The 25318-nt window shown below is 40.5% G+C and overlaps 1 protein-coding gene across 3 annotated transcripts in view; it reads left to right on the top strand.

Annotated features, from left to right (window-relative positions):
• The first annotated feature begins 622 nt into the window (after positions 1–622).
• Positions 623–25318, top strand: part of grb14 (growth factor receptor-bound protein 14) — a 47940-nt gene continuing 23244 nt past the window's right edge. For 2 of the 3 annotated variants that reach the window (XM_083776436.1, XM_083776439.1), the window contains exons 1-3: positions 623–758; positions 5838–6049; positions 7619–7748. In XM_083776436.1, coding sequence (XP_083632562.1) covers positions 5865–6049; positions 7619–7748 — 315 coding nt within the window. In that variant the 5' untranslated portion in view covers positions 623–758; positions 5838–5864. Of the gene's footprint in view, positions 759–5837; positions 6050–7618; positions 7749–24796; positions 24912–25318 lie in introns of those variants that run through there. The other variant, XM_083776438.1, reaches the window with a different exon arrangement.

Raw genomic sequence — 25318 nt, 5'->3', positions numbered from 1 at the left:
AATTAAAAACTACAACTTTGGTTTCTTGTATTACCCCCTCGGGTAAGAAGCCCCCACTTTAACAACATGAATGTTATATTACTCATTCATAGTGTTGTTTTTAGAAGAATTGATTGTTGTCAATTAATTTAGAAGAATTGATGCAAGTTTGAACAAATTATTAAAAGTAGCCTATGTGAATAAATACAAATGTTGTACAGTCTCAAATCCGTTTATTTTGATTTCCTCACACCAGTAAAACTTAAGGTCACGTCACTGACATGATCTTTATCTAATATGAGCAAAGAGCAGAAATAGAAATGTAGTGCGTGTGTGAGTGCGTGTGCAGTGCTTGTGCGTGCGTGTGTCACTGTGTGAATCATCACCAGCATGGCAGTAGAGGTTTCATTCATGTGCCACGCTGGGACGGGTTCGAATCCCAGCCAGGTGTGACAACATGAAACATGCCGATTGATCTTTTTGAAGAACATCTCCAGCCAGGTGAAACATGACGGCCATACGTGACGCAAATCTGCTGCATGCAGGCTGTTAGACACCTTTCCTGCTGCACGTGCAGACAAGGAGTGTCATCATTCTGTTTAAGCCTAATTTATGCTCCGTCGCGACGACGGGTATGGTGTGAGCTTGGTCGGCTATTCTCGGCACGCGACACGGTCGCACGACGAAGAATCGGGCTTATATGCTTTACAGAGCCGCCGCTGCAGCGATATGAAGAACAGTGAGTGAAGGCGCTCTGTCTGTGCAGGCATGATAACAAGGTAGGAAACCGACCGTCACATTAATTAAAGTTGAGTTGTGTTTGCTTCTCATTTCGCAAATGTAAATTTGATTAAGTGCGACTGTGCAAGTGCGACACGTAAAGAAGAACACCTGTGGAGCTGCTGGAGCAGAAAAGCCGACACCTTGGACACTAGCATAGGCTATATCTTGACACATTCTGAACCCTTTTGTGTGTGCTTTTAATCGAGTTTAAATAGGCTACTGTCTGTCGGGGAAGTTAAAGCATGCGTTGGTTTTACATTGCAATGTAAAGCCATTTGGATAAGTTACATGCAGCCTATGATAGTTTTTTTACCTAGGCTGTCCTGTACCTGGCTGTATGCATGCCATTGCAGCCATTATGTATTATGTATCTTTCTAGGCCTACAGTGTTTTAGGAGAGCACTGCAGTTAACATGTCGCTATTTGTTGAAACTATCCAGAAAACATGAATATTGGCACAATTTGACAGATCTCACATTAAAGTCTATCAGTCTATGTCACATAGACTTTGATGCCAGATCTGTTCAGCACACCAAACAATGCGCATCAGATGCATTCTAGAATCTAGATTTGTCCAATCAAGGATCATTCAGGGTCAGGTTGACACTTGACATTTCATTTGCATACGTGCAGCCTCCCGTCTGTAGGCTATAGTTTGCTGTGTTCTTTTTTAAATCACAGAAAGTAGAGGATAGAAGTAGGCTAGTTTGAGGACTGAACTCTTGACAAAATACCCAGACCAGCAGCCATATGTATACCCATATATGGGTATATGTACCCATACAGTAGGCCTACTAATTATACATTATAACCTACAGCATTGCATATCCAGGTTGTGGCCTTGTTGTGGGTCTGTATTTGCATAGTGCAAAGAAAACTAGATAAAGTGCCCCTCGGGGGACAGGTCTCCACCAGGGCAGGTCAGGTTGTGGCCTCCTGGTGGCGCTATAATAGTGGTGGCGCTATAATAGTGTGGCACTATAACAGGCCATTGTGAAAAGGGTGGGATATATTCCTCAGCCTATAGTAGGAAAGTCTGTGTAAGATTTCACCTAAATTGCACGCTGCATTCATGATTTGAGGCTTTTTGTTCAAAACTGGTCAATCCTACAAACTTTGAAAGCCAATGTTAGCCAATTAGGATGGAATATGAAATATCGGACAGATCCGTCTTGAACTTGTTCAAATGCCCCCCTGTCAAAAATAGCTAAAATCGCTAAAAGGAAAGAAAGCAGCAAATTAAAAATATATACACTCATCTTTTACTTTCTCTAATAACAACCTAAAACATGAACATCCTTAAGTACTAAGTAGGCCATCATATAACACCTTTTTCAGGAATATGACATCAGAATTTTACTTTCATAGGTTTTTGAACCTACGTGAATACATTTGAATATAGTTTCATAAACATTTATCAGGCATTACAATATCCTGATGTCTCTGCTGGCCATGCAGGCTGGGGGGTAGACATGTGGTAAGTTGTGCTGTAAAGGTCAAATGAGTGAGATAGTGTGTAATGTATAGAGCCTGACTGATGCCAGACTTCTTGGTCTGTTGACAATCTTGACTTTGAAGGGTCCTAGACTGATATTTTGGCCAAAAGTTTAACATTTTCTAAACAATTTGAAGTTTCTATTCGAGAACATGTATCTTATAAGCAAACAAACAAATCAAAATGAACACCAATAACTTTTTGATTTTCTAATGTATCAACATACAGCCTTATTCAAATAATTCCGTGTGAGCTTGTAAATCTGCTATACCAATGTCATCAAAAAAAGTCAAATAATGGACAATATATCAGTCAGACCGATATATTGGTCAATGCGATCCTTGTTTCTTATATGCAATTATGTTTCTATGTGACAGTCTAAGAATAACTGTTTCTAGCTGGTCCATAAGTGAGGCCCACTTGAATGTTGCTTAAAATAGGACTAAGACTGCTGTATAGGACAACATAGTTAATGAGAGGATGCTTGCCCAATAAATAAAAAACAAACAAAAAACGAATGAAACCTTTGCTGCTTTCATGTTTTCTGGTTGTTAGTTTCAACATACAGTAGTGATGTTGACTGATCACCTAAGTGCAAAAGCAGACAGTCAAGTCTATGGCAGCAAAATGTCTACAAATTAACCTTATTGTCTCCACCAGCCGATGGGGAAGAGTATGTCCGTCCGTCTGTTACCAGCTAATCTCCGGCACCGTTGGCCCGGTCGATGCCAAACTGTGCACACACACTCCCTGGATGCCAATGACGGACCTCTGCCCCACTTTTTCCACAACGGCCTGTTATTTAGCAAAACACATTTCTTTAGTTTACATTAGTCGTACACATCTTATCCATACATCACGCAAATCGGTATACACTATCTCTATAGTCGTGATCAACACAGACCTGTCACAGATTTTGCACATTTATAGTAGGATGACTTGAAAAACAAAACCTAAAACAGTGTTCTCCTCTAAATGTGTTGATCGTCCACCCCTGCTCAAAATCCATAGATCTGCAATGTTCGTTTTTTCGATTAGCAATTATTTTTTATAGTTGATTAAACTGATTAGTTTGATCTTTGAGGAAGCCATCATATTCCATTAATTGCGAATGCAATGAGCACTAACTATGAGACCCTGCAGATCATGTCTGTCTGTGTGTCCGTCTGTCTGTGTGTCTGTGTCTGTCCCGCTGTTACACCACCCGCCCGCCACCAGAGGGCGCAGCTGTATCACACAAAACACACACGCATGCACGCACGCACTCTCACACACACACACACACACACACACACACACACACACACACACACACACACACACACACACACACACAACTTAACAAAAAACAACTTAACTTAAAATGAAAAAGAAAAAACTTAACTTAAAAAAAAAACTTTAAAAACACTTCACTTCAAAAAACGTAACTTAAAAATAAAATCTTAAAAACTTAAAAAAACACAAAAAAACTCGAACACATCTCTCTGTTTTTACTAACCATTAACCACCATTTCGGTGGTCACCAAATCACCTAAAACTGGAGTATGAATAGGCCTTTAGCCCCCTCACTATTTTCCTGTACTCCAACTTCACCGATACTACCCGATCTGCAAGCTCACAACATGTCATGTTGCGACGCGTTGTGAGCTTGTACCTTGTAGGATTGTATTTTTGCAGAATGTTTGCCTTTACGACCTGCCCAGCATAGGGACTCTAGGGTTCATTCATGTGGTTAAAGCGCAGATTGATTATTGAAAATGCCTCAATGAAAACTGTCCCTAGAGAAATGAGAAATTCAAACATCCAATACTTCTTAAACACGCATTGATGTTTTACCAACATTAGTTGACTCAATTAGTCAGGCACGTTTAGTAATATACTAAATACTAATATTATAATGACTATGGAGAAAAAGTAAACAGAATGTAAAATGTTTATATTTGATATGGCAGTCGAGTCGTGAATAGACTCTGACATGTATGGTCCTTTTAGTCTTCAGCTGGATTATTTGACTACCCCCACCTGTCCTTCCGTCCTTCCTCCCAACCCCACCTCCACTATATAATTACCCAGTATTCACAATGCTGGTTTTACCTCAGACGGCAGCAGCAATGAGCATAGCTAGGGAGCATAGAGAGACACAATTTTGTCTGCTGTTAAATTGTTTCGTGTTTTGTTTGTGCCATGCTTTTGTAAGTGCATTTTGTGTCCCTTGAGTAAGGCCTTTCTTATAAGATAGTGCTTAGGTGAAAAGGTAACCCAAGCCAGGTGGAGCTGTGTTATTGTGACAGGGCCCGGTAGAAGCCAGGTCGATGTCATGGAGAGTGCATTAATGGAGACAGACAGGCCCAGCTCATACAGATCACTGTGATTTCCATCTCTCTGCCAGCAACAGAGAAACGGAGGATTTCTTTACTCCATGAATCAGTTGTCTCTCTTTCTTCATCTATTCTGTTTCTATTCATTGCAGTACAATGGAAAATGTAACTTAAACATGACATTTTTTTCCTTCTTTATTTAAAGCTCCCCCCCCCCCCCTTCTTTTAATTTTTTTCATATGTATCTCAATAAGTGGGTCAGTTGTGGTGCTAGGAAAGAACTGTCATACGTTAATGAATCCAGATGTTGCCTTAACCCTTTGCTGCCCACCAGTCCATATCTCCAGTAGTCTGTCAGCCCCCATGGTCTCTGTTACTCTGTTACACATTACCTCTGAGATGTTATCAACCCAGCTATCCCCCACATGGAGTGTATCACTGAATGACACAGCCTGGCTTGGCTCTGCTCTGAAACCACATGCCTTATACACAGCACTGAGTTTAAAGTGCAATCAGCATCCCAGCACGAAGTCCATGACAAAGGAACAGTTGGTTTTATAATGCTGGCGAACCTCCAGGACTCATTACTGTGCTGACTGGCAAACAAAGACAAATCTTTTGTGCAAATGTACTTTTTGTGTGCAATACCTACCTTCCAGGTTGTGAGGGGAGCGATACCTAATAATTAAGAGAGGAAAAATAAAAAATAATAATAGTCTTAAGAGATTAACTGAGGGGACAAAAGATTATTGGATTGAAATATGCTACACTACAGTGTCAGAGAGCCAGGAGGAATCTGTTGGGATTGATTGCGTTACCAGCTAACCAATAAATACCTTTATTGTGCTGGATCATGTTTGGGTAGGAGGGATCGTTTTGCCCCACTGGGCCAGCCTTGTGGGCAGCAGATGAGCTGGAGAGGCGTGTGTGTGTGTGTGTGTGTGTGTGTGTGTGTGTGTGTGTGTGTGTGTGTGTGTGTGTGTGTGTGTGTGTGTGTGTGTGTGTGTGTGTGTGTGTGTGTGTGTGTGTGTGTGTGTGTGTGTGTGTGTGTGTGTGTGTGTGTGTGTGTGTGTGTGTGTGTGTGTGTGTGTGTGTGTGTGTGTGTGTGTGTGTGTGTGTGTGTGTGTGTGTGTGTGTGTGTGCGCGTGTGTGTGTGTGCTTTCTTTGCTGAGCTGCGAATAGAGGAGCCAGCCAGCCAGCTTGCTCTAACTGTGCTCTGCACACACTCCAGTCCAACAGCTCGTCTCTTCTCTCTGCTCCAGATGATGCCTTGGATATAGCCGGCCCACATGAGTGATATGAATAACACACTGGACGATATACACACCGGACGCCTCGGAAAGAAAGCAGAGATTTTTCAGAGTACTAAGGGTAATGTGAGTGGCTTTCGCAACCCAGCCCTCATCCCTTTGCGTGCTCCTTTACTACCACCAAATGCCCAGAAGACCAGGACTGCTCTCTGCAAGGGGAATAGGTAAGACTGCTTTCTCATTTGTTTATACGGTATACAGTATATCTTAGTTTATACTTAGCTAGTACTCACTACTTAAAGGTCATCTTTAACATATGTTTTTAAGGAACATTATACAACATGCAGATCCCCTGCAGAAAAATAGTGCAGCCTTTGTTTCTGAAAGAGTAGTGCACAGAGGTAGAGTTAGACTTTGTACTTGTAAACACTATTGGTCTGAATCCATACACAACTGTCATACAGTCTATCAACAGTAGACTTCAAGATTAGTAGATTCCAGTAGATTCCAGTTCTTTCAGTGGAAGAACCGGAATCAAATCAAGCACCTGTTACTCTACGGGTGATAATTAGTAACTCAGTAACTGCTGTGTTTACCAAGCAGTAAAGGAGATGTCAGTCTGAGAACGACTAACTTTTGGAATTGGAGGCCTTCTCATCAGCCTGTGTGCTAAGCGAACTCTTGAACCTCTTCTCATGAAACTGGTGTAAATCTGTGTCATTGTCGCTGTTTCTATCAGATCAGACACACTAGTGAGTTTGAAGAAAGTTTGAAGAAATCTCCATCAGCCACTCCCATCCATATGACGCTTCTTAGAGGATGCATATGCATCTATAAGTTACAGAAGGAAGGGACATTCTGTGATTATGCCTTTCTCTGAGATATATATACACATCTCGGTTGTTCATCTGTGATTTTAAAATACAATTATATACTCACACTCTTGTCAAAATAAAACTTTCCATTTAATAATTTATTTATGTTCTAACAAAGATTATTTGCAGCCTGCTGGCTCTGCTCTCTGTGCTGAGCACTGCCTATAACCTAAGTACTGTCAGCGTCTCAGCCTCCATATAGTGTTGAAGTGAGGGGAAGCTTTCATATGCATTGTTATCTACCATCTTATCAAATGTCTGTTTGTCTGTGAGTGGGGTGTGTCGTCTGATAGCTGAGAGCAGATGGGGGGCCATGCTGAGAACAAGGCCTTGTGTTTCTGTCAAGCCTTGTCTGTTTGTTTTGGGGCTATCTTCTGCTCCATTATGCTGCTCCCTTCTCATATACACATGACACATATTTTCTCCCCAACAAAAGCACCAAAGATATCTTGGGACCATAAGGCACAGCTCTCAAACCACAGCAAGGATATAGGCTGTGAGATCTGATGTCTCAGGTAGACGCTTAAAGATCTCATGACTTGCTGCAGGCCTTCTCAGCAGCAGACTGTCCAGCGTCCAGTAATACATCATCACAATGACATGGTCCTGGGACTGCCTTCAGACGAAAATACAAGGAAGATATACAGACAGTCATTATATTATGTGCATAACCACATGAACCCTAGTGTCCAAAAACAGCTGTATGAGCTCACATGCCTGATACTTAGTTTACATTGTCTCCCATGCCAAAAATAGATGATCTACAAGTTCAGGACATGTTATATGGCGATGCATTGTTAACTTCTAGATCAGATATTTACTGTATAACAAAGTATATGGTTACGCGTCGGAGACCCTAGTGAGGTCAAATATATGTTTAATGCATTCTCCTGTCCTTCTGTCTCTCTCTCTTCCAAGGGGCATTACGGAAGGCGAGGAGTCACTGGCTTCCCCTGTTCCAAATCCTTTTCCTGAGCTAATTCACTCAACTGTCTCCTCCCTCGTGTCTGAATGTTTATTGCCATGGACCAAAAGCAGTGCAACTCAGGTGAGCATTTATTCCATTTACCACAGGGTCTTGTGTGACACAAAGAGGCATATATTATTTGGGGCAACAAGGCTTCTGTTGTATCATTTTTCTATACACAACCTCAGGCACATTGTCATGTAACTCTAATAATAGGGACAGTTGCCAGAGAGGCAGCCACAGGACGATGTGTAAATTCAAAATGCATGCATAGCCGAGTTGTGTTTGGCGTGCAGTTTGTCTGAAACTTCAGGGAATGCATGAGAAGGTGGAACCAGTTGCGCGAGTATGGAAATGAGTTGCAGTCAGGGATGAAAGTGCCATGTCAGCACACTGTGACAGTGCAGCCAAACTATAAGACTTGACTGTGAAATCCCAATTTTGTAACTGGATCTATACTATTGAGTAATTTATACTACTGTCACGTGCCAATAATAGCCAATCTACAAGCTCACATCGGGTCACAATGGGACACCGCTGTGTGTCAGTATAGTCAAGACTGAAGCAGGCAATAGTTGTAATACACATGCATCACTTTCTGTATTTCATAATGACTGATGATTTCGGCAAGATATATATAACACAGTAGTAGATATATATAACACAGTAGTCCCACAGTCTCATGTAATGTATGCAGCCTTCTGTTATCATAGGTGGGTGTGTAATCTGAAAGGAGATGAATGTGGAGGAGTGGCCGTTAGCACTAGGATAAGCTTTCACTCCAATCCAGACCCTTAGCCAATACTGTTAGATCTCTTTACATGGCATTCCATTCTCTATGTGGCTTCAGGGTGCAAACATCTAGTTGAGTTTTGTGTGCCTTTGTTCGTGGACCATTTACTCTTCAGTTGGTACTGGCAAAGCCTCTTACTTTGATCATATATATTTTTTAGAAAAAAATAAAGAGATTTTTTTCCCTTTACACTACAAATTCCAGAGTGTTCAATGAACTCTGGGGTGTGTAGAAATGGATCCCTAAAATTCCATGGGTACATTTTTACACTGTGAGTTAAATTGACATGAAATTGTCAGTCTATTTATAAAGGCAGTCGTAACCTGTCTCTCCTTTTCCAGTCATAACCACTGTCACTCATTTGTACTAGTATCATGCACTTATTTATTCATCATGCATTATTATTATTTGTCAGCAATGAATTAATCTCTTGAGACAGACTGTTGACTCCGCTTTTCCTTTGTTTTGACAATAGGTTCCCATATTGGCAATTTATAGGTTTCATGACATTCATTAAAACTTTGTCTGTATGTATGTTTGGGGTACGAACAGCTGCAATACCGCTGGGTGACCTAAAGTGGCAGTGTTGATCAGCCTAAAAGGTCTCATTGCTTGGTCCCATCTTATCACTGCTTGCAGCTACATATATATATATATATATATATATATATAGCTGCAAGCAGTGATAAGATGGGACCAAGCAATGATGGGACCAAGCAATGAGACCTTTTAGGCTGATCAACACTGTATATATATATATATATATATATATATATATATATATATATATATATATATATGTGTGTGTGTTTCTTTTAGCCAAAGGAGTGAGGAAAATATATTGCCTGAAAAGTAGCTTTCTTGTTTCCCTCTTTTAGGTGCAAGTGTCAGCTGTAAATGTGTACTTCTGCACAGCTGATTTGATTAGATTTGTGCTCATGTGGGATCTGTAGTTTATGATTTATGAGATAATACAGAACACACATTCTAAAAAAGGGAGCACATTCATTATGTTGAAAACCTAACAATTATGGTTATGCTTCAAAAGTGGATAGATTTCAAAATGGAATATTTTCTATAAGTTTTCCCAGGGCTGTTAAGTCTGGTTTGTCAACCACTGAACATTCTCTCAAGACGGATCCCTATAGGTTAAAGCTGTGTGTGTGTGTGTGTGTGTGTGTGTGTGTGTGTGTGTGTGTGTGTGTGTGTGTGTGTGTGTGTGTGTGTGTGTGTGTGTGTGTGTGTGTGTGTGTGTGTCTGTGTGTGTGTGTGTGTGTGTGTGTGTGTGTGTGTGTGTGTGTGTGGTGTGTGTGTGTGCGTGCATCCGTGCATGTGCTATGCATCCGTGCATGTGTGGTGAGAGGGCGCAAATGTAGGCCTATGACTCATTGGGAAAGGCTGAAATTACAGAGTTCAGCACTGACCAAGGAATATCAGCAGCATTAGAATTCCCTTGGTTTTTAACAAGTCACTCTCAAATTTATAATACATTAATTAATACAGGTTTCAACATGTATTTACAATACCACTCTAAACAGCTCTTTTCAGCTGTTTAGAAGCCTTCCATCGTGTGGTGAAGTGTACATCCTGAATTGCAATATAGTGGGGAATATTATCGACAAAATCGCTACACGGCGGCATGAAATTTGATACAGATGTCCCTTGGGTCATTCTAAAACATCCCAGAAGGGGTGCCGAAAAGAATCTTAAACAGGAAGTGAGTTATGGACAAAATTCAAAATGGCCACCTAAACTGTTGACAGTTGACTCAAAAGACAACTAAAGAATCTCATAAAAGCATGAGAAGCATCCTAGAAGGGGTGCCCAAAAAAGTTTGAAACAGGAAGTGAGTTTTTGGCTGCCTAAAGCAGTTGATACGAAAGAAAAGTGATGGTTGATCATTTTGAAGGGCTTAGCCAGGAATCAAACAGCCATTTAGAAATGTATCCTCCTAAAAAGCAAACAAACAAACAAATAAATAACCCATTTAGGATAGGTCTAAGGAGTACTCAATGTACCTACCGAATTAAATATACGCTTTTATGACTCTTCTTTTGTATCAATTGCTTGTCATGCTTGTCATTTTGAATTTAGCCAAAAACTCACTTCCTGTTAAAAAAATCTACCAAGGGACTTTTGTACCACATTTCATGCTTTTATGAGATTCTTTTTCATCATCTCAACATACTGTAGGCGGCCATTTTCAATTTTGACGATAACATCCTCTACTAATAGTGAATAGGGTTCACAATAAAAAAAATCTATTATTTGTGCTTCTTTTCATAGTTTGAAGAGATGTACTATGTGGAAAAGTTGATTATCTCTCAACAGTGGAGTATCTCCACTTGATAGATCATTGTAAAATGAGCCCCTGTACTCTATTTCCTCCTCACACAACTTGGGATTCACATCAGAAAATGAGTGAGTGATTCTAGATCTTTAATGCTCTCACCAGGCTATTGTTAAATACAACTTTACATAGGTTGTGCATTACATTCACCCATTCACACACACATTCATACACCGATGGCGGAGGAAACCACGCAAGGCTGCTCATCTAGAGCAATTAGGGGTTCAGACTCTTCAGAGTCTTGCTCAAGGACACTTTGACACAAACTCAGGGGGAGCCCGGGATCGAACTAGAAACCTTCCGGTTCCCAACCGGCAACTCTGCCACTGCCACTGCCGTCCTTGCCGTTAAGGCATGTTAAGTATTTACACAGAGTTATCATATTCTTTGATCAGTAACAGATAAATCCTCAAGTTTCCCTGCAAACGAGTGGTACGTCATGTAGATGACCCTACCCTTCAACATTGTAGCTTCCTTGTTAGCGAATCTCAGTGTGATGCTCATGTAACTCTGTGATGAGGCCTGCCACTTCATGGGCCTGACAGCCTTTCACTTAGCCTTTCAGCACAAGTATTTTGAAGACAAAAGGTATATGTCAGACCAAACAGCTGTTTATGTGTCACAATCCTCATGTCATGGGGTTATGACCTCTCCTCGGTAGCACTCAAGAAACCAATGACATCATTGTTCCAGCCCTCAACGCCCAACCCCCGCACCGCCCAACCCTCCAATCTTACAAATGAAACATTTCTATTGAGTTGAGTTTCCTTGTGTGTCCTTGAGGGCAGTCATTTTCCCATCAGTTGCATTGAGGCTCTATAGTTTGCATTGCAAGCGTTGTGCCTGATTTATACAGTATGTGCAGGTGTCGCACACCAAAAACATCATTAATACATTATGACTATTACATATTATGTCCTTTGGCCTAATGGGGAAAAAAAGAAGAAAAAAGAGAGGGAGATTATCATAGATTGTTTGGTTGCCACTCAAGTGGTGGTGTTTGTGCCTGTTGCTATGGTAATTCAGATGCTATATAGCGTGGCCTGGCCTACGATCCTTCTCTGAATTGTTGCAAGGCCCTCTGGTTGACAAAGCTTTGTTTTACACAGGCTTAAAAGCTATTCCAGTCGTGAGAAACCCATTTTGCATGAGCTCCCTGTCAGCCGTGCGTTTGCAGTGTCATGGTGCATTTCCATAACAAAGCCGCAAAGTCATGACTGCCACATACATCTGTGTGCAAGCAGACCCCAGATCTGCTGCCTGACACCATATTGACTTCACGAGTGTATTCATTCAAGTACTGTAGTAGTATTTAAAAATAGATATCACCAGTATATGGTGTATATATTGTGTCATTATCTTACAATAAATCTCTGTAAATCTCTGTCTGTCTATAGTTCACGTATCTCGAGAAGCGTCTGTCTGACCGACTTCAAACTTCGCCAACAACCCGGGAGTGCTGTCACTGTGTCCAACTGACAACTGTGTGCTTTGTCCAGCGTTGAGTTGGTCACAGAACAGCCGATCTGACCAATATATAAAAGCGTAAATGGAAATGCGGTTGTACAGAAACGCAGGTCCCACCGATATATATGTCCATATATGGGCATCCCTGAAGAAGGCAACTTGTTGCCGAAACGTTGGAAAAAAATAATATATATGGCATCGTGACTACGAGCTGTGCGGCCTCTCTCCTTTCTCAGTCATAGTTTTATCTCCTGCGGTCAGCACCTCCCCACTACTGGTGTGCGCTCCTACCTTTCTGTTTGTCATATATGGGCATAAACATAATTTTTGCATCAAAAAAATCCCCTGGTTCCCAGAAGTATTTTCTCTATGGAGAATAACATTGGGTTTCTTAAATTCATCTCACATAAGCATTGTGGTAAAAAAATAAGCAAACTGTCTCGTTTACAATAGTCACTCATATTTGATTCAATTTCTTTCTAACGATTTTTTTTTGCGGCAGTCACATTTGAGATTTCTCACAGTCAGTTGATTTTTCATAGTGAAACCGCCCAGATCATTTGTTTATTTGTGGATCACAGTTCAAAATTTGACGCAATATAAGAAAAGTCTATGGAATATATAGTCTTATGGGTTTGACGTGACCCACGTGACCCACATAGAATGTGTAAATAAAGTCAGATTGGTGCTCTATTGTTTGGACAAAATCTTTGTGCTAAAATTCCAGACTCCCTGTGCATTGGCTAAAAAGGACAGCCAATGAGGAGAAAGTCACGAAAAAGTCACACAAATATCACTACTAGCGCAGCAACTGAATGTAGGCCACAAGCTGAAAAAAATGCACAGTTTTTTCATGAATAGCCGATGTAACGCATCGATGTAATGCACTCGTACATCGTGCGAAAGCAAGCCTAAGTGTTTCAGTCATCAAATTACTACTTTGTATTGCAAATTTATTTTCAGGTAAAATAGGCCAACCTTAATTGTGAGGACAGATCTGTGGACATAGTGAGTAAATCAGTAAGTGTCCTATACTGCTCCAGCCTTCTCAGCCTAACAGCCACTTATGTGTTTACCTTGTGAAATAGAATCCTCCTGCACTTTGGAGCGTGACCTCAGGAAAGATCCCATTGGCAGTATCAGGGGCTTAGCTTCTTCAGCTATTGGCCTAGCCACAGCATCACATCTCTGCACTCCTTATACAGACAGACTCCGGCAACAACGCATCCGAATGTTATGATGAGTGTTTACTAGATAGAGAAACCTGTCATGCTACCTTGCTGTCAGTGTGGTGGAATGTAAATTAGTACATTTACTCAAATTCTTGAATACAAATTATAGGTACTTTTACTTTACTAGTAGTATTTCCTTTTTATGATAATAAATATGTCTACTGCACATCTTGAGGCAAATATTTTTCTTTTTATTCCAATACAATTATTTGTTAGGTACTTGTTAGGTAACTTACATTACAACTTTTATTATACTGTAGTTTAAGCTACCCAATAGAGCATGAAGTAATAAAAATTAGACCCAACTTTCTAACTGCAATATAAAAGTGATTTTATTAGGCCTATTACAATCTAATAAGTAATAATATTATTGTGAAATGGGCCTTCTACTAGTACTTTTTGATGCCAATACTTTTATACTTTTTCCCAAGTAACATTTTGAATGCAGGTCTTTTACTGGTATTTCTACATTGTGGTAGTCTATTACTAATTTTCATTCATTATACAAAATGTGTAGCTCTTCCAACAAGAGAGTTTCTGTAATTACAGGATTTTTTCTTTTCTTTTTTTCTCTTTCTTTTCTTGATGGCACGGAACCAAAAACAGTCAGAGTTTAGGCAGGTGGTGCCCGAGTCGCTGGCACAGGGTCCAGACTCCTGGAGCGGCAGCCGTGTTAGACTCTCTTACCCAGACACACATCCACACACACACTGTACGCAGGCAGTGGTGGAAAGTAACAAAGTACATTTACTTAAGTACTGTACTTAAGTACAATTTTGAGGTACTGTATTATTACTTTACTAGTAATTTCCGACTTTTACTTCTACTCCACTACATCTCAGAGGAAAATGTTGCCCTTTTATTCCACTACAATTATTTGAAAACTTTAGTTACTAGTTACTTTGTAAATTAGTATTACAAAACACACTTGACTAACAACTTCAGCACTAGATATATTTTGTCTATTTGAAAATAGCAGATCTACTGTACAAGCTCACAATGCGTAGCGATGCAACGCATTGTGAGCTTGTAGATCTGCTATTTTCAAAATATTCTTTATACATTTTGAACTGGGACATTCTGCACATTGAGTACATTTAATTTTGGTACTTTAAAGCGTTATTCATAATGGGTGAAGACCAGAGGCGGCTGTTCATAGCTACTGTGGAGTCAGTACTGCTGTATGGGGCTGAGACATGGACCCTCACAGTATAACAGGAAAAAGCCCTGGATGGAGTCTACACAAGAATGCTACGAATGGCACTAGGTGTCACATGGACGGACAGCATCAGAAATGTGGACCTCTATGGGGACCTACCACGGGTCACGGACAAAGTCAGAGAGAGAAGGATGAGGCTGGCACTGCGTCAGGCACCCAGAACTTGAGGCAAGTAAATTGACTCTATGGGAGCCAACCCAGGGCAAAGCCAGGAGGGGAAAGAAGCGTACCACCTACTGTATGTAGACGTGCTGTGGCGCGACAGCTTGGCTAACAACACTGCAGATCTCAAGAACCTGATGTTGGATAGGAATTTGTGGAGAGCAGCGATCCAGGAATCCCGAGTTGGTGTTGGCCATACCTCACTCTCGCAGCAACTAACATAGTCTAATAATTTCGGTGGTGAGGTGACCACCGAACTACAACATGACGTCACTGAGCTGCGGTGAAGAGGAAACCACCGCTCTCCCCAGCCCTTCTCTCTGTTTTTACGCACCACCGCTCCACGTTATTACTGCTCCGGAGCAGTGGTCACCTCACCACCCAAAATCCAGACTATGAATAGGCCTTAAGTATATTTTGATGCAGAATCGCAGATACTTCTGTACTTTTACTCAAGTACATTTGGAATTCTGGACTTTTACTTGTAACAGAGTATTTCTATATTGCAGTTGCAGTATTGATACTTTTACTTAAGTAAAACTTTGGAGTACTTTTTCCACCACTGCTCTTACCCAGACACGCATGCACGCACGCACGCACGCACACACACAGGCAATCCTGCTCCAGACAGAGCACCATTTCCAGACGGTGTTGGTGTTCAGTTCAGCCATTTGACTCAAAGGGAATGTCTGTACCCGCCGGTCCACTGCCAGCGCGGTCATTTCAGCAGGAACTTATAGACCTTTTATAAGTGCAGAGGAGGTGGATGACCTATGGGTTCAACGTTGCACATTTTAGAGTGGTTTACTATTTCTTACTGAATGTGTTTCTACGTTTTAACAAGCATTAATTCCTTTAATTAATCTGAAAGTGAATAGCCTTGTACCATCTGAATTATATAGAAATATTCAATGTAGTTGATTTGTAGGCCTAGTTTTTTCCATGTTTTCATTATAAAACAATTCGTACTGTTATACCATGAAATATGGCTGTTTAAACATTCCACTGACAACGCGCATAATACTATGATATAAGTGATACCTCATCGCAGCTTCATTCGTTCATTTGTTTGCATTTTGTGTGATTTGAAATCAGTTAATTGAGGTTAGATGTGTTACATACACAGTAAAATCCTTAATCTCAGAGTTAAACTAACACTGAGGATTTTACAGTGTTCTCTTGTTCTGTGTGTCTTGTAGAGACGCAAGCAGACAGACATTCCTCTCTTGTCTCTCAGCCTGTCTGCCTGCCTCCTTAACCACTTGAGCTCGTCCCACGATGGATAGCGCAAATAGTCAATCTACAACTCACAACATGCGTTGTGCGGTTGTGAGCATGAAAATAGTGCACTGGGTTGAAAGAGTTTAATGCTGAAAGACCATGTGAAGTTTCTCTGCACAAAACTGTGGCTTAATTGTGATACTTATTCGCTTGTCAGGGAGGCTAAATTTGGATCAACGTTCAAGTACAATTGTCCATTTGCAGTGTGTAAGTTACTGTGCATGATGCCTGCATGCTGGTGGGTCTTAGAATTGCGTCTTGGACAGGGTCTGTGGAAGGGTCTTGTTTGAAACAGCTCCTCAAGGACACTGTGTCTGGAAGCCAGCTTTGTTATGAGAGTTGTGGAGACTCCGTTATCAATTTGTCTCCATTAATTCCAATTCATTTTAGTGTGTGTGATAACTAGCAGCGTCTACTTGTCTGTGCTCTCACAAGGCAGTGTGTTTTGTTTCCAGATAAACATGAAGTCTTGTAACGGGAGGGACTTCTTTTCTGTTCTCATGAGTGGAAAATCTGGAAATAGAGGGACAATAATTAGTGCCCTACCTCTTGCTCTGTGAAAGAGGATAATGGTTGCAGAATAAGCTATAGAACGTGACATGTACACTGTTTACACATTGTATAGATAAAAAAGGATACACAAATATAGAATAGATCATCATTATTGTGTCATAGGCTATATCAGGGGTTCTCAACCTGGGTGTCGCAACCCCTCGGGGGGTCCCGAAATTAGTTTGGGGGACCCCAGATTATAAAAAAAAACTAAAAAAAAATGTTTTGGGAAAATGGAAATTAAGAGTTTACATAGTACACATAGTGCATGCATAAACTTTCCTTAATGATTATCTGGTTTCAGTATTTATTTATGATGTTTTTTTTCTATTATTAAGGTTAATGTTGCGGCCAATTTGTATTGGGGGTGGGGAGGGGGGCGGGGCGGGGCAGGGGTCGCGAGACATGGCCATAGCATTTCCGTGGGTCGCCAGCCAAAGACGTTGAGAACCCCTGGGCTATATGACTTCCTACCTTGCAGAGAGACAGTCTTGATTAAAATGAGTAACTAAATGATAACATTCTCAGAACCCTTGTATGTCATGTTACTACCTGACAGCCAGCGACGATATGTAAACATTCTATGCATGCCGGTGCTGCATGCAATGTAAATTCTGTACAGTGAGTGCATCTCCATCTTCTGGGTTTAAAGTGAAACATCAATGCAATCACACCATGACTGATAAAGAAGTCTTGTTAAACGGGATATGATTGCATTCTGGACAGGATACTTGTCAAAACCTCTGCAAGTGAATTTGTAACGTGTTTTGTAATTGGGTTTAAGGGGGCCTGATGGGACAAGAAGCAGCACCTGAACCCATCTGACCTCTTCCACACGCACCACTTAAACGCCAAAGACGTCCCAGGATTTTTCAAATCCAACACTTAACTGCCGATGATGTCTCCCGACGTCATTTCAGGGTTTTCATTGATTATGTTACTGTATGCACATGGCAGTGGCGGAGTAATTAATTAATACCTGGCAGTCAATGTGTAAGAAGCAGCTGCAGTTCTGAAAAGAGGCAAGCTATCATGTTGGACTTTTTTATTTGTACTGCTCGATATGTCATTAGTGCAGCCGCAGCGTCCAAAAAGGGAAATGAAGGCCAGAGCCAGATCTTTGGGTCCAATGCCAATCCTGATTTTGGAGAGTCCTAGACCACCAATTAGCCCTTAGCTAAGTCCCTCCCCAACCCGTCCTTGTCCAATAGGCACATTAGCAGCGAGGAGACAGGGCAAGCAGGGATTTCTCCATATAAATAATCAATCATTTCAGTAGCAAGAGCATCAAAATGTCTTCTACATCTAGTGAACCAGGCTTGCAGTAGGCTATGCACTGGACAAATTTGCATGGCATTATTTAAATAAACTAGAAATACGAGGAAATGATAGAGGGAGAAATCATGTCAATATGTTAAACAACACAGACATGCAAAATAACATTGACAATTGCTTTTTGTGGTGGGATTTAGCGAAGGGCTAATTATGAATGATTGGATTGATATTTTCTTGAGAATCAGCTTTATTATGACATCACAGTTTTACAAGTAAAAAAGTGTGAAATTAGTTTTTGTGCATAGTTCCCATCGTGTTATTTTTGTTTAAGTTTGACATGACCAAAACAATGTCAGATTGAATGTTTTTTTTTTAAACCGGGACATATAGCGATGTCATCCAAAACGCAATGGCAGAAATATGGACCAAATCGATATAGTGTTCGAGCTCTGATGTAAACTATTTGTGTAAAGGGACATTACACCGTTCGCTCCTCAAGCCGAAATCAGGCTGATATGATGCATCTCATGAGCGGAGCGGACACATACTGTATATCTGAATAAAGAAGGCACTGGATCAACATGGATGATTGGAGCCTTTTACAACACCTTTTTAGAACAGGGTGCAAGGCAAAAGAACAACATTTCAATGTCAGATTACATTTTCGTCTATTTACATCACCACTGCTGTTCATGACCATGTTTCTAAGACCAGGAAAAGTGGAAAAGAACAAGGTCAAATGAGGATGTCACGTGTGCTGGTCCACATTGGACATTGCATTTCAGTTGTTGCTTGTACACAGTAAACCACTGTACACAGTAAACCACTGTACACAGTAAACCACTGTACACAGTAAAACACTGTACACAGTAAAACACTGTACACAGTAAACCACTGTACACAGTAAAACACTGTACAGTAAAACACTGTACAGTAAAACACTGTACACAGTAAACCACTGTACACAGTAAAACACTGTACACAGTAAAACACTGTACAGTAAAACACTGTACACAGTAAAACACTGTACACAGTAAACCACTGTACACAGTAAACCACTGTACACAGTAAAACACTGTACACAGTAAAACACTGTACACAGTAAAACACTGTACAGTAAAACACTGTACAGTAAAACACTGTACACAGTAAAACACTGTACACAGTAAAACACTGTACACAGTAAAACACTGTACACAGTAAACCACTGTACACAGTAAAACACTGTACAGTAAAACACTGTACACAGTAAACCACTGTACACAGTAAAACACTGTACACAGTAAAACACTGTACACAGTAAACCACTGTACACAGTAAACCACTGTACACAGTAAAACACTGTACACAGTAAAACACTGGACACGGTAAAACACTGTACACGGTAAAACACTACACAGTAAAACACTGTACACAGTAAAACACTACACAGTAAAACACTACACAGTAAAACACTGTACACAGTAAAACACTACACAGTAAAACACTGTACACAGTAAACCACTGTACACAGTAAACCGCTGTACACAGTAAACCACTGTACACAGTAAAACACTGTACACAGTAAACCACTGTACACAGTAAAACACTACACAGTAAAACACTGTACACAGTAAAACACTACACAGTAAAACACTGTACACAGTAAAACACTGTACACAGTAAACCACTGTACACAGTAAACCACTGTACACAGTAAACCACTCTACACAGTAAAACACTGTACACATTAAAACACTGTACACAGTAAAACACTGTACACAGTAAAACACTACACAGTAAAACACTGTTCACAGTAAAACACTGTACACAGTAAAACACTGTACACAGTAAAACACTACACAGTAAAACACTGTACACAGTAAAACACTGTACACAGTAAACCACTGTACACAGTAAAACACTGTACACAGTAAAACACTGTACACAGTAAAACACTGTACACAGTAAAACACTGTACACAGTAAAACACTGGACACGGTAAAACACTGTACACAGTAAAACACTGGACACGGTAAAACACTGTACACAGTAAAACACTACACAGTAAAACACTGTACACAGTAAAACACTACACAGTAAAACACTGGACACGGTAAAACACTGTACACAGTAAAACACTGGACACGGTAAAACACTGTACACAGTAAAACACTACACAGTAAAACACTGGACACGGTAAAACACTGTACACAGTAAAACACTGTACACAGTAAAACACTGTACACAGTAAAACACTGTACACAGTAAAACACTGTACACGGTAAAACACTGTACACAGTAAAACACTACACAGTAAAACACTGTACACAGTAAAACACTACACAGTAAAACACTACACAGTAAAACACTGGACACGGTAAAACACTGTACACAGTAAACCACTGTACACAGTAAAACACTACACAGTAAACCACTGTACACAGTAAAACACTACACAGTAAAACACTGTACACAGTAAACCACTGTACACAGTAAACCGCTGTACACAGTAAACCACTGTACACAGTAAACCACTGTACACAGTAAAACACTGTACACAGTAAACCACTGTACACAGTAAAACACTACACAGTAAAACACTGTACACAGTAAAACACTACACAGTAAAACACTGTACACAGTAAAACACTGTACACAGTAAACCACTGTACACAGTAAACCACTGTACACAGTAAACCACTCTACACAGTAAAACACTGTACACATTAAAACACTGTACACAGTAAAACACTGTACACAGTAAAACACTACACAGTAAAACACTGTACACAGTAAAACACTGTACACAGTAAAACACTGTACACAGTAAAACACTACACAGTAAAACACTGTACACAGTAAAACACTGTACACAGTAAACCACTGTACACAGTAAAACACTGTACACAGTAAAACACTGTACACAGTAAAACACTGTACACAGTAAAACACTGTACACAGTAAAACACTGTACACAGTAAAACACTGGACACGGTAAAACACTGTACACAGTAAAACACTGGACACGGTAAAACACTGTACACAGTAAAACACTACACAGTAAAACACTGTACACAGTAAAACACTACACAGTAAAACACTGGACACGGTAAAACACTGTACACAGTAAAACACTGGACACGGTAAAACACTGTACACAGTAAAACACTACACAGTAAAACACTGGACACGGTAAAACACTGTACACAGTAAAACACTGTACACAGTAAAACACTGTACACAGTAAAACACTGTACACAGTAAAACACTGGACACGGTAAAACACTGTACACAGTAAAACACTACACAGTAAAACACTGTACACAGTAAAACACTACACAGTAAAACACTGGACACGGTAAAACACTGTACACAGTAAACCACTGTACACAGTAAAACACTACACAGTAAACCACTGTACACAGTAAAACACTACACAGTAAAACACTGGACACGGTAAAACACTACACAGTAAAACACTGTACACAGTAAAACACTACACAGTAAAACACTGTACACAGTAAAACACTACACAGTAAAACACTGTACACAGTAAAACACTACACAGTAAAACACTGTACACAGTAAAACACTACACAGTAAAACACTGTACACAGTAAAACACTACACAGTAAAACACTGTACACAGTAAAACACTACACAGTAAAAAAAAAAAGAACACTTTACTGTGTTAGTGCAGTAATGGTTTTATGAATGGGTTTCTTTTCTATTACAAAGCTTCTGGTCTCTGGCCACTCCCTGTGTTCTGGCCTCAGTGCTTTGGCCTCAGTATTTTAGCACCCTCTATGGGCAGGCCAATGTATTTTGTTTCTTTTTTTCTGCACAGAGTTCTTCCTGTTAATTACTCCAGGTGCTGCCTATTGAGTGTTAGCAATCAAGGCATAATCTGCTGCAGTGCTGCTGTGCAGGGAGTTTAGGCTCACTCAGTGTGAATTCAGATCAGTTTGAGAAGCCAGCTACATTTGACAGTCATGCTTTTTGTTTGTGCTTAAAGAGTCAAAGATTGTAAGTACATGTAGAACTTTTCCGAATACATTGTTAATGTTATGTTTCATTGAAAGAGTGGCATATTTGGAGTTCTGTGTTTAATACGGTTTGTTTCATACTCAACTGTTTTACTTACCTGTTACTGTAAATGGTAAATGGTGCATTTATATAGCGCCTTTATCCAAGGCGCTTTACAGAGATTGTGCATTACATTCACCCATTCACACACACATTCATACACCGATGGCAGCGGAAACCATGCAAGGCACCAACTAGCACATCGGGAGCAATTAGGGGTTCAGTGTCTTGCTCAAGGACACTTCGACAGTAACTCTGGGGGAGCCCTAGCCCTCCAAGCAGAACCCAAATGCTACTGAAGTTTCTGACATTTGTTCGACCCAGTGCATTGGGTCCTGTTCCACGTCGTCCATGCCACCTGATTAAAACATTTACTGGCTCATGTTTACATGTTTACCGCCTCCCCGCGCTCTTTGACGATATTCTTCAGTATGAGGCTTTCTGAATATGTAAAGTATAAGTACCCATACATGCCGCTGCGAATATCTCCTGTGGCGCGGAAGCCGTTAAGTATTTTTAATATATGTTTGCCCGATTTGGAAGCTTGGATTCTTCTTTTCCTTCCTTGTTTATTGACACCTCATTGTACCGCCTATCTGGCTAGCTAGTGGCGCTATAGCTATGACACAGCAGATCAGAGGCAGGGACGTAGCCTCACAAGCCAACCGCACACCGGGAGGCGGTACAATAAACGGTAAACAAACAAGAAGAAATAAAGCGACCAAATCGGTCAAACAAAGATTAAAAATACTTAACGGCTTCCGCGCCACAGGAGATATTCGCAGCTGGATGTATAGCTACTTAAAGTTACCGAATTCAGAATAACTCAAGGAAAATAATGGCGTCACATGCCGCGGGTCCTATTTTAGAGAGAATCTCCACTTCCGCATATAGGAATTTCCATACGAAAATACAGTAGTGAGCAGGGACCCAACGTAAAACTCAACAAAATATCAGAAAAGTTTTACGTAGGGTCCCGAAAGGGGCTAGGGGAGCCCAGGTTCGAACTGGCAACCTTACGGTTACCATCCAGGCACTCTACCCCTGAGCCACCGCCGCCCCTGTGTAAAGATATTACAGCAGCAGTGATACAGTTCTACATTGATATACAAATATTATTTTATTGATGTACCTTCATTTCTGTGATGTTTATGTTAATTGTGTAGTATTATGGGTTATTTACACATGCTCTTTTTTCTGTCTTTTGTCACAGTTTTACAGTTTAACTTCTATATAAAAGACTTGTCAAGATCCACTCCTCTAGGCTCTCTGACTGCTTTTTATGGAAGGGTGTTTAGCTCATAGCCGCACACGCAATCACACATACGTGTGGTGAGAGCAGAAGACCCTGTCCATGTAGAGCTTTTCTAAGATAGATGGCTATTATTGTCATCGTTGAAGGTTATGTATACCTTGCAGACGTTCTGAGCACCTCTTGTTGTTAATTTGACATTAATCTCGTATCCTCGATGATCACTTATGAGTTATGACATTCATTATTGACTCAAGTTTTAAAATGGCCATGCCATTAAAAGACAGTGCCCTCATTCTCACAAGACCTTTTTGTCTAGTCTTTACAGTAAAACAGATGTGGATAATGAATTGTGGCAATTGTGGTTGTGGGAAAAACTTGCTCTGGAGCAATTTTGGACTCACAATCCTGTCTGTCTGTCTGTCTGTCTGTCTGTCTGTCTGTCTGTCTGTCTGTCTGTCTGTCTGTCTGTCTGTCTGTCTGTCTGTCTGTCTGTGTGTGTCTCTCTGTCTCTGTCTCTGTCTCTTTCTCTGTCTCTGTCTCTGTCTCTGTCTCTGTCTCTGTCTCTGTCTCTGTCTCTGTCTCTCTGTCTCTGTCTCTCTGTCTCTCTGTCTCTCTGTCTCTCTGTCTCTCTGTCTCTCTGTCTCTCTGTCTCTCTCTCTCTCTCTCTCTCTCTCTCTCTCTCTCTCTCTCTCTCTCTCTCTCTCTCTCTCTCTCTCTCTCTCTCTCTCTCTCTCTCCCCCTCCCCTCCCTCTCCCTTGTCAGTCCAGTCACCCCTCCCTGGCTCCCCCATCCCATCCCGTGTCCTAGCATCAAATAAGTCTGCATTCATTCTCTGTTTTGAATGCATCTTCATTCATTTAAAACAACAAAACAATCCTTAACCCTGATCACCCTTACATTTGACATATTAATTATTTCACGTCACCTTAATTATGCACATTTGATATCCTTTCCATTCATACAGTACACAGTTTTGGTAACTATTATTGTCTACAGTACAGTCTACAGTAGAAGACTGTAAATTAGTCAGTAGCTCATTATATCTGCCCATAATTCAAGAATAAGCTCTTCTTGATGGTACAGAATTAATGTATTTCACACACTTTTACCTGTAAATGGGATGTGACAATAACGTGAGTTAAGGTTTTTTGTTGCAATATAACGTTTAAAAAAATGGTCATTTTTAGCTTTCTATGACCTTGTCGGTTGACTTTTTGCCATGGGAACTATTTTTATCTAGGCTTGTTTATTAGAAGAGTCTTTCTGAGAGGCAGAACTAGAGAGAAAAAAAAGAACAACGTTTTAACATTTCCAAGGACAAAGGAGGAGTTTGTATTATAGAGAAGTGCTGTCTTTGTTTCTCACACTTTCTTTCACTGTAGAGAAAGATACTGTAAATGATGATTAAAAACGGGATTCCATAGCTGACAGTAGAATCATCAAGTGAAAACAGCTTTAGTTGCCATAAAAAGAAAATGTGCAGTTAAATATATGGCTATTACATATTTGTGCACTCAAGGAAGAAACATGAATTTCTATGCAAGAAGAGCCACATTGCCTTCCATCACTCCTCTGTGTTTGCAGAAGCGGGTAGGAAACATGGATTCTTTCTCTTTACAGATGATAATGACTTTACATTCTGCTCTTATAGTATCGCCTGTTGTTGTTGAGTGTTGGCTGATGATTCCACATTAAAGTGATCTTCTCAAATATTACAGCATACAATACAAAAGGATGGGTAAGTGCTTCCTAAGAGATCGTTTAAAAACAGTTTAAGAGCTCTGTACTGTGTTTAAGAGCTCTGTGTGTGTGTGTGTGTGTGTGTGTGTGTGTGTGTGTGTGTGTGTGTGTGTGTGTGTGTGTGTGTGCGCGTAGGCACACACATGTGTATATGGGACAGAAACTATGTGTGCGTGCGTGCGTGTGCGCAGGCACATGTGTATATGGGAATGAAACTGTGTGTGTGTGTATATAGCCTATAATATGTGTTGCAGACA

This window comes from Protomyctophum parallelum (genome assembly GCF_964188405.1).
Source record: "Protomyctophum parallelum genome assembly, chromosome: 11".
NCBI classification, from domain to species: domain Eukaryota; kingdom Metazoa; phylum Chordata; class Actinopteri; order Myctophiformes; family Myctophidae; genus Protomyctophum; species Protomyctophum parallelum.
Note: the sequence above shows the minus strand (reverse complement) of the source record. Positions and strands in the feature narration are given on the sequence as shown.